The 11577-nt window shown below is 38.4% G+C and overlaps 1 protein-coding gene across 1 annotated transcript; it reads right to left on the reverse strand.

Moving 5' to 3' along the window:
- Positions 1-970: 970 nt before the first annotated feature.
- LOC140232726 (aquaporin AQPAe.a-like) lies at positions 971-9893 on the reverse strand. The gene is made up of 3 exons (XM_072312842.1): positions 9282-9893; positions 1756-1836; positions 971-1144 (listed from the first exon to the last, which is right to left on the reverse strand). Exons 1-3 carry the CDS (start codon positions 9891-9893, stop codon positions 971-973), a joined length of 867 nt encoding a protein of 288 aa, XP_072168943.1.
- Between the last annotated feature and the right edge of the window lie 1684 nt (positions 9894-11577).

Here is an 11577-nt window from a genome sequence, read left to right on the forward strand (position 1 = left end):
TGGCAATATACGCCCGAATGAAGGCATAAACAACCTGGTACTGTTAGATCAACATATTTTCAAAACAACATGGAATGATTTCGTGAGTGAAATCTGCAAATGTGCATGTATGGTCATGATTATGATATTGCTTGCAATGACATCATTCCACACTAAACACATTGGCGTTTGAGTGCTCTCATGACTCTTAGTTTTCAGAGCAGTCTTAAAGAAGAGGTGAGATAAAAACTGTGAGTATGAATGGCGACTTGGAAGTTGATGAACACTGTAAGCTAAAAAGACTCACAGCTCTCGCCGAGTACGGGGACGAATTCAGGTCATAGGTTACAGTATCCAGTCGACGGTAGTCCTTCTTGATATACTGTCCATGCGATGCATACATTACCTGTTTTAACAGACACTGATCAGTTGAAAATGACTTTCATGCAATTATTTTTGAAAAAAGGACATTCAACATGGCTATACCTTGAGAATTGGTTGATAAAAAGTAAAGCAGATATGTCATACTAACATACAGTATCATGAATTCCCTGTCTGAATTTTAGCTTACCTCACAAATTCATTTTATGCTTATTGTTTGACTTCAGTGACAGTGGTCATACCTGATGAACATTTTGCATAGATGATAATTATCTATGATATAGATTGTGCTCCAAGTTCCATTAGGATGCAGAAATTAAAAAAAGAAAGTGACTTGAAATTGGCTAGCATGAGATATTCTTGGTTTTACATAATTTTAGATGTTGATCATTCCGTGAATAAATCCAGTGAGCGTCATACCAGCTAAGATCCAAAGTGAATAGATATGAGACACTCATGTTATGATGCATTCCAATCAACCTAAAGCATTCGGCAAAAGTGCGATACATCATCAACAAGACTTCAACAACGACTTCAGATGGATGGAATGATGTTCGGAATGGAATCGTTTTCTTATCCAGGTCACAGGCGGATATACATCAAATCCCGACTAAACACTTGTCACCTCGTCAATCACTTCACTGTGTCCAACGTTGGGGGCGCTCTCCCCACCAGTTGTGCGTCGGCAAGAAGTTTCCCGGAGAATCAGCGCCTTTTGGGCGAACAGGCATTGGTAGACCAGCGTTGCAAGGATACCTGCTCCAATGGGCGCCGCCCAGTAAACCTGATTCAGCAGGAGGAATCAAATGCGATCACTGTAGACAAATTTTCTAAGAATCTTGAGGGGATGGGGGTGAGGGTCAGCATTTTGTTTGCTACGAAATATTAGAAGACATAGTAACAATAGTCTAATAAGAGAGGCTATAAGGAGGTTGTAGAGAATTTATATTATTGTTTACTTTCATTCAGTAATTCCTATGTCCCTTCCAGCAGGTTGTGGGATGACACCAATACGATTTGTTAGATCGCGTGTTACTGATAATAATCATGTTAACTCGTTATGGTAAATTGTATACTTGCATAAGATTGTGTGGCTTCCACTCTCTTCATGTAACGCACATAACATAGATGTGATAACAAGAGTAGTTGCAGATTTGTTTACCTTCAATGTCATTATCATCATCAAAACGTTCACCGCTACTGAACAGTTACAAAGGGTTCAAGTTAATATAATGTATCATTTGTAGATAACTTCATGTATGACAAGATAGTTAATTTCCTCCATGCATGCTGCCATGTTCTTGTATTGATGGTTTCTGTCAGTTTTCAAATTACCTCTGAAGCCTAAAAAGGGAAGATTGAAAGATAAAAGTGTATACTAGTAGCTAGATTTACCCATTGGTCAGTCCACACCCAGTTTACCAAAGCAGGGCCGAATGAGCGGGCGGGGTTCATGCTCGCCCCAGTGTATGGAATCTATAGGGAAGAGGAAAGAGTTGATCAAACGTGTATTAAACATTTCAATAGCAGTTCTTCCACACGAGTAAACTGCATGAATCTGGTCTGAATGTTACACATTGCTCTTTATAATTTCTTACTGACTAAAATTTTACTTTCATTTCCCTCTCAATTCAAATATCTGTATCATTCCATGAATAAAATCATCTGTACATGACTTCTTTTTGGTCAAGGTATAATAATCGTCCACGATGTACTCACGCTTCTCCTCCGCAAGAAAGCACTCTGTTCGAGGTTTTAGGATTGAATTTCTCAAAAAGGATTTTTGAAGCGAATGAATGTCAATACTTTTGTGACTTTACAGCAATGTCGTTTTATTTGGACTGCAGTGACAGATGACCGACTTGCTGCCATCTTATTACAATTATGATGTAACGCAGCATGGACCTGTGTTCCTCTACTGAATTGAGCTACAGTACAACGTCAAAATCCCAACAATGTATAACTCTGTCACTATGAATTAAACCCTGTACATACCACATGCAGATGACTCGCAGAGCAAGCAAAGCACGGATAACATGGTGACATATCGAAGAAACAAGTTTTTGCAGACTTCGTGGGAAAATGGAATTCTTTAATGTAGTTCGTTATCGGGTCGTTTGTATACGTTGTCGTACTTCCACACTCATGTATTGTTAACAATGTTTGTAGACATGGAAAGGGACCAAAACAATCAGTCAAAAATGAAATCATCCCATAATATAAACTCATTTAGAGCAATGTATAGTTAACATGAGTGTTGGAGCAAAACTTTTTTTTCCAGCAAAGCTACATGTAGATACCTGAAAGGCATCGGAGGAAGCTGATGCACAGCTGCTGATGTATAGGCATACCACAATAGATCATCGTAATGTATAACAAACTGAAGCCGTATTTACATGGTTGCAAATCGTAGTGTCAAAGCACAAGTTCAGTAATGTCATTGCTGTGGTGTATCTGGGTGACATGTGCTGTTTACGTTGCTGTCATTAAAGAAAATTTGCCTTGTTGATTATCGAGAGTACCTGTTAAATACTTCCAATCGATGCCTTAATATATAACATTCTATTCAAAGTAATTAGTTAATTTTCATTAATATGACTCTATGCAATCCCTATTAATCGAGGCTCCGGATTTACACTATTTTTTTTCTCGATTGTTTGCTTGTTCGTTTCTGGGAGCTGGAGTGACCCAAAAATTAAATTTGGTGACCTGAAAGAAAAAAATCTAAGAAATCAAAACACGAAAATAATGCAATAAATTATAGTAACGTGGAAATATAAATGCAAATGCAAATTGCAACATTCTGAATTTCACATAATGATATCACATTACCCTTTGACTTGCATGTCAAAGTGTGTACAACGTGTTTACATTAATGTCTTGCTTTCTTGAAGGCTGTGATGGAAACCATAGCGGTGAATAAAAACAACAACAACAAAACACCACCACCACCACCAACAACAACAACAACAACAACAACAACAACAAAAGGACAGACTGGCAGCCAGTAAAGCCTTAACAGGTGTGTGTACTATGAAGATACAGTGTGTGAACTTGAGTGTATTCACCGAGCCACGTTAAGATAAGAATAGGGGGAATATTGAATTGCATTCGAAATGAATACAAAAGAAACATAAATAACAAGGGTAACATATGGCGTGCATGTGATATCCACGAGGACGCGTCGATGTATTTCCATACACGACTGTTGGTGTAGGGTGGATAGGATTGCCTTTTCAAACGGAAATCAGTTCTTCTTTTATACCGTATAAATACGTGGAATGTATTCCTGTGACAATAGTAACTGTTTAATAGTCAAGTTGAATTGCGTTATTTTGGAGTATTAGCCAACTTCGATGATAGTGGAGAGACAATGGTCTCTCAATTTCAAACTTAGAGCTGTGTGAACGTAACTCGCAGTTAAAGGGCAATTTCATCTATCATCGAAGATGTCGGATATAAATCGAAAACAAAATTAACGTGTGAACGTGCATGATTAGTGACATGATGATGTTAGATTAATGATAATGGTGTAGGTAATTTTAGGTCATACCTATTTCTCAAGAATGGTATACACAAACAACAAAAAAGACAAGTTACCTCGGAATCACTACTGCGGCACTTTGCAAGCCACTATACTGACTGATTCATAATTTACCTGTCAGCTATAAATAATTTTCTTTAACTGACAAGGAATATATACAAAGTTTCTTATCAAAAATAAAGGAGACTTAATACTGAGTCCTGACTATTATGATATGCCACACTTTACTTATACATAATTATGTACATAAACATCATTAAAAAATGTATCATGCACGTTTCTTCGAACGAACCTTCGGATAACGAACTGTAACCCTTGAGGGGAGGTGCCTACAAAAATGTTCTGAAAAGTTAATCTTAAGCGTGAGGATTGCTATGCCAATATACAAGCAATCCACTCTAAAGATACTCCAGAGGATGTCGAGATTAAACGTGATGAGAACAGTAACTAGACCAGAATAGAAATAGCAGAAATATAGGGCCCGACAGATAAAGACACGGAGATTATAAAAAACAAAAAAAAAACAAAAAAAACCCAACAACTTAAAAACGACACGAGCAACGAGAAAGTGAATGATTGATAAGATATAATGAAACTTGCTCGAAACTTTAGAATGTTATATTAAAGTTATAGAAAAACAACTGCGCTCGACAATATTGATGTCTAAGACTTTGTAGTAGTAATCGGCGAGAAAATGTGTAATTGCTTTAGAATACAACGACGACGACGACAACAACCACCAAGCAACTTATGGTCAGGTATTAATTACTTATGCAGCAGGTACTGCGTAATTATTCAAATGCATGAAATTTTTCAGTCGAGATGTTTTCATTGCAACTGATTGACAAATTGCCCTACATGGACGTAAATAAACATTGAATTGATCAGTGTTTAAGTAGTATATGCAGTACCCACTGTATGCTATAAGGATTAGAACCAACACTTGCTGTCGGGCGAAAGTTCGGTGGTCTATAGTGGAGATGACGCCTGTCCGGTGATCAGGAGGTCGTAGGTTCGAATCCTGCTCAATTATGTACGCTCATGATTTTTTTTTTTTTATCATGGCTACTACTAAAACACTGATCAATTCAGTGTTTATATACGTCGATGTAGGGCAATTTGTCAATCAGTTGCAATGAAAACATCTCGACGGAAAAAAATTCATGAATTTGTATAAATAGGCAATCTGTTCAAAAGTTATGCATTTTTAAATTCATTTGTACTGTCATTGCTGGATGAGAAGACCGATACAGTTTGTGACGTCACATATGAACAGTGATATAAAAAATAATTTGATATAAAAGAAAACGTCAATTTTATCCTTCTAGCATAATGAAAGAACACTTCATTAACCACTTTCAGAAAGAAGGGGAATAATATCATTCTTAACATGTCAGTAACAAGTTGAGGGAGTACGTTACATTAAAATAAAAAATGAAATTTTGCTAAATTTTCTTCACATTTTCTTTATACATGTATTGTTCTTTTCATGTGTCATAATATTGTTCTCCATATGTGATGCCACAAACTGTTGTAGTCTTCTCATCCAGTGATGACTGCACCAAAACAATTCATAACTTTTGAATGGATTGTCCAATTTTCTTCAAACTTCACTGATGTGTTATACTATATTGCTGCATTCCCTAAATCAACATGTACGATAAATATATCCCGTATTTGAATTTCATTTCCCTTTAAAAGTACTAGTAAGTTCATAACAAATTTGTACAGAGGCAGGTTATATATACACCGTGCTATACTAAGGTGGGATACATTGTCATCTATTTTTGCTGTTATTTAATGGTTACATATTCAGAATGGGCTTTTAAAACACAATTTTGGTGCGAATGACTGTTTTCTGCATGTACCTGAAAATGAAAATCACTAGAAACTACACCCAAAATGAAAGTCAGGAAAGATGTTTTTCCACAAGTCAGCCAGGTGGAGCAATCAATGCCTCTTTTTTCCTTGTTTCTTTCCCAAATGAAAGTCGATGTGAGAGAAGGAAAAGAATATAATCTCTCTCGAGTCTACTGCATACTTGACAAGAAAATTGAGAATTTGAGAGATAATCTGGACAGTCTTATTTAAAGGAGCCGTTCTCTGAAGAAATTGATGAAAAGTGATATCAACGTGTGCACCATTTTAACTCGTGGTACATTGTACATCATATCTTACTTTATTTCAATGTGTGTGGTGTGTATTTATTGTGGCTTGTGCTGTAAAGAGATGAAAACGTACACCTGTGACCACGGCTGCAGATTTAACGGTCAATAAACAGTGCAATTTGAATTAACATTTCAAAAAGGAACACTCCATTATTCCCACCTTCCTCCATTCACATTAATTCTTCTGGTTTCCAAGTCTGCCATTAGCAAGAACAATTCTGACAATTGGTTTTGATGAAAATAATTCACAAAAAGCTGACTTTAAGAATTAATCAAATCATCACTCAAAAGATTAATACATGTACAAGGTTATGTGAAGATGACTTTTGGTCACACAATAAATTGGGTTCTTGATGGTTTTTTACTATGTATATTAACTCATAGTGACTTGTCTGCAATGAAGACAGATAAAATGCCAATAACCATTTACATATCAAATCTATTGAAGTGACATGGAGAAGAGAAAAATAAAGAGAAAAATGAGAATACATTGTAGTTCTGAAGCGAAGTCATTTCTTTATTCTATACCACAGGCTTGTGTCTGAAGTGGTACCTTTACATACATCATACAAACACATCTCATCACAAAAGTGTATAGCTACCCACTTGTCAATACATTGTATAGAGTATCAAACATCAAGTGTCATCATACCAACAGTATTTTCACGTAGAGCCATTAAATACACACTTCTCTACTCGCATACAAATATGAAGATGTTGACCATGTGTCATATTAACGAAGAGAGAGGGGCAGCGGCTGTAAAAGTAAGATTGTAAAGGTAATAACGTGCGTACGTCACTCTTTCCTTTCGCCGAGTAAAGTGCTTGGTTTGTGGACCTCGCTGTCATGGTCGTTGAGGCGGAATCAACCGGCATCGCATACCTCGTTGACCTCTCAGATGTCAGGCAAAAGTGTTTTTGTTGACGCCCAAGGGGTCGCTCGTGAGAACTTTTCGTCAGAAACCGGCAGGCCGCCTATGGGATACCTTAGATGCCTCGCCAATCACCGCCTGGCCACGGGCGGTTTCTTTAAAAACTCTTCCTCGTTTCTCGCATCACCATGCAAACCTTTAAACAACACATAACTTTCAGATTTATTCACCCTTTTTTCACTTAAGAACTGGATGCATGTAACGCATTCTTGCTCATGAACATACGAACTACATACCTGTAAAAGTTCAACGGGTTCAAAGCATAGCAGTAAGAATCAGAGAGAGAGAGAGCAACCGGACCTACCATGCAGCATCACACTCATCCATAACCTCCACTGGCTCCTTGTCTGTAAGCGGGTAGAATACAAAATACTCCTTCTCACATACAAAGCACTCACTGCAGTTCCATGCTACATTTCTGACCTCATCCACGTCTGCACACCTCCTCGTGCACTCCGATCACAACACCAACTACCTCTTCGAGTGTCGAGTCCCTCGCTTCAACACTCAGTCACTACGGCTAAAGTTCCTTCTGTGCCATGGCGCCCACTCTTATACATATCTCTGTCCGTACTGCACCAACTTGAGAAACTTTAAAGGCAAGACTCAAACCGTTTCTATTCAAATATTACTTTTGGAATTAAGTGTAGTGTTTGTTTTTGTAGTATTTTGTAATCTTTGTTATATTTTGTACATAACTTACACATAACGACAAACGGTGTCGGCAATTATTGCAAACATAATGACCTGCCGGGCATGATAGAAAATAATGATTTTGTGTGAGTTGATTTGCGTAATACGCTACATAATTTGTACTCATGATCGTTTATATCCTTTGCGAAGGCAGTTTTTAAAAATCATATGCAGATATATGTACTGTACGATTTATAATATCATGGTATTTTTATGTTGTTTCTTTCACTCTAAAACATATAAGTACTGTATACAGAGCTTCTTTGATAAGCAGGTCTGCTGGATATCAGCAGGACGTCCCTGTTACAAAATGTTGTGAATAAGTAACTAACTTTTATACATCCTAAATAGATCAAGAAATAATCTTGATTATCGATGTTTGTAAGTGTACGCGAGAATATCCTGTTACATGCGCTATCATTATCATTAGTAGTTGTAGTAGTAGTAAAGTAGCAGTAGTAAATATCCCCTTAGTGTATCATTTGACAGTAAAGTGTAAGTAAAGTAGATTTTTTCGGGTTTTTTTTATATTTGTTTTGTTTTTGTTCTTTTTTTACAGAGAGTTCCCTTATCCAATCACATGATGTTCTGTAAACCATTGAATTCACCGTATCCATATGTAAAGGGAGGTCTTTCACAAACTTACACGATTTCAAGAATCTCCTGTTATACATGTACGTTACTAATGCATGAAGTGACTAAAGATTGACCAGTGACATCACTATATGGTCAAATTGAATGACATCAAATACCTCTATTGAACACTGCTCTCTGGTCTCAGGATGGTACAGTCCATCAAAAGGATGAAGGTTTCGAACGAACTGTCTCACCCCATGAAATCAATGTTGGCTCACTGAACCCCAAACCAACAATACTAGTAACCCGACATTCCCCAGCAACATACTGTACCCGAGCCTGCATGACGTAATACTGATCTCATTGTACCTGTATAACAGATCAGTACAATAGAATACCTTTTGAAATCCAGCACCCCAAAAACTCCTAATTTACATGAAGAAGCGAAACATATGTCCTTCTTTCTCTCCTTCTCTCTCTCCCTCTCTTTCTCTTTAAGTATATATATATATATATATATATATATATATATATACGGTATATGTGTGTGCGTGTGTGTATGTGTGTATGTGTGTGTGCTATGAGGCTTCTAGCCAACGTGTTGATGTCAGTACACAAAAGATGAAAAGAAGAGATAGTAACGCAATAGCGTCCAGCAACTAAGTAATGCATTACAATCTCTTCTGATGATGAAATTAATAAAAGCCAAAACTTTCCGGGATTTCTGCTCTAAATTCCTTGGAGGGTGTTCCCCTTAGAACTCCACCAACAGATGATATCCTTATAGGGTGAGGTAGGTAATGTTAAGTAAGCACGGACTTGAATGTTGACTGGTGTGTGATGTCAAAGTTAATGTTACATCTCAATAAACCACCATAACGATCGTGATTGGTCAGAAGTTTTAATTTACTGCGTGGCTTAACTTACTGCGTGTCTTTCCGAGCCACGCCCCCTCTCTACAGATACCATGGGTACGTTGTATATGACATGGCTAGATAATGTACTTACGCCATACATGAGTCCAGTGGCCACAGTAAAACCAATGGCTACGGCTGGCGACCCTCGCAGGTCTTTTCTGTCGCTATCTATGGTCGCAAAAACCATGAGCACGAGGTGGAAGGTGATGAAAAGCTCGAGGGCGAAACCTTGCCATAGCGACACATCTTCAGCATAGTTTATCCTCGTCATACCGATAAAGGATCGTTTGTCCACTGGGCTGATGATTCGTAAAATTGCAGCTCCTCCTGTAGCTCCTACGCACTGGGCAGCAATGTACACAACGGCTTTCACAATACTAACCTGCCGAACCAATGCTAGAGAAATTGTCACTGCAGGGTTAAAGTGTGCCCCACTAACGTGTCCAAAGCACTGAATAAGAGTAGCAATTGCTAAGCCATTAGAAAAAGCAATGAGAAGATTGGATGGTGTGTTACCACCGGTCCATCCTACCGACGCACCGGGACCCAGGGGTATAAATAAAACCAGCGCGAGACATTCTGCTGCTGCACCCCTCCAGAAAACGGCACTCCGAAGATTGTCCCTTTCCAAGTGTGCCTTGCTACTTGGTTTGCCGGGTGCACGATACGACACGAGCAAATTAACGAAATTATTCTTTACCATTTTCGGAGAAAGCTGCTGTACGTATCTGTAGGTTACTTGCAAATTGACTTCCGTATACAAATGTGAATATTCTTTGAGCCTTCGAAAGATCTTTATCCCAGCACATGAGAGAGAAGATCTGCTGCTGTAAACTGAGTAAAGCGCTCCCGTCGCTGAACTAGGTACACATTGCAACGCGTGACTAGACTAGACTTTGGACGTGTGAGCTCAGGGATCATCTCAAACACTAGGGGCGCAAATAATGCCGTCACAAATCGCCGGGCGTGCTCCTAAATCTGGGTCGAGCGGCTGATTGTCGATTCACAGGCACGAATTCATTTCGGTTGCAAAGCAGCCCACGGGTATGTAATCACAAACGAAGATACAAGATCATAGACTGCAACCATACTGTGTAGCCTACTAGCCTGAGTAGGGTTTCTTCACTATAGAACGAGATCTCTTCCCGCAGAACGCATCATTTAAACAAGCAGCATCACAATAATCATCTTCACATTGTCATGACAAAGTACATCTATTCGATACACGTGTGCACGGATCTCATTTTTAAAAGCTTGTATGAGTTATTTCACAAGACCCTACAGACATGATTTGCAAATCAATGTTAAAGAGATAATCAAGTTGGGATTTCCGTTTATTATCAACAAGAATTGACGTACAACGTTTAATCATATCGTTTTGCTCTCTTACACATCTGTGAAGAACTTCTTCATTCATGAAAATCTAAATGAATAAATGAAAATGTGAACGACAGGTTTGAATCTATGAGGTCAACAGTGAGTACAAAAATGTCAAAATTGATATCTTGAAGGACATATTTGAATTCAATCTCACCAAGATGTGAAATCATTTTTTTTTCTCCCGCTTTCCCCAGAATAATTTGCTGTCGTAAGTGACGCTTCGATAGATCTGTATCAAGTTATTTCTACCTGACTGAATTTTCAACGCTTTTAAATGCCTCCCCCTAGCCTCCCAGCCAATCAAGGATATCGTTTAAACACGACACCTCCCCAAAGAGAGAGAGAGAGAGAGAGAGAGGGAGAGTAATAATGATGAATACGCGGGCAAAGCACTAAGATCATATATGGTTAGCTGACAGAAAAATAAAACATGGTTTTGACAACATCGGAACAGGTAGATTGTTTAAAAAAAAAAAAATCAAGTTTGTATGAAACACATTCAATGAGCCATATGAAGAAACTACTTCATTCCCTTTAACACTTGTCTGAATAAGAATAATGCTTAGAGAGATCATGATAGTGATTGTGAGTCCAACTCCCCTTCCCAATGGCGTGTCTATGTCTATTTGACATCTCTAAGGCGACGCCTTTCCCCTAAGGGATGTTAACTTATCTCAAGGGCGCAATTTCCATAGCCAAATTCTTCTCAGACGGATAATATATGCATGATTTTCAGAAGGCAGAAGAAGCTATGCCGCCACGATGGAGGTGTGCCTATTGAAATGCCTTCCCTCACTTACTTACTATCTTTCATCGGAGCTCTAGAGGCGATGACGTAATTGAGAACGTGGGTTTACATGACGACACGACATGGTTCTAGCAGGGAATTCCACCTCCCTGGTTATACCGTATAGCAAGGAGGCTCGCCTATAGTAGGCTACCTCTCATGGTTATAGACAGAAATGAGCTAGAGCCCCAAAACAGGCAATGTGTATTACAGGGGAAAT

The sequence above is a fragment of the Diadema setosum genome, chromosome 9 (genome assembly GCF_964275005.1).
Source record: "Diadema setosum chromosome 9, eeDiaSeto1, whole genome shotgun sequence".
Lineage (NCBI taxonomy): Eukaryota > Metazoa > Echinodermata > Echinoidea > Diadematoida > Diadematidae > Diadema > Diadema setosum.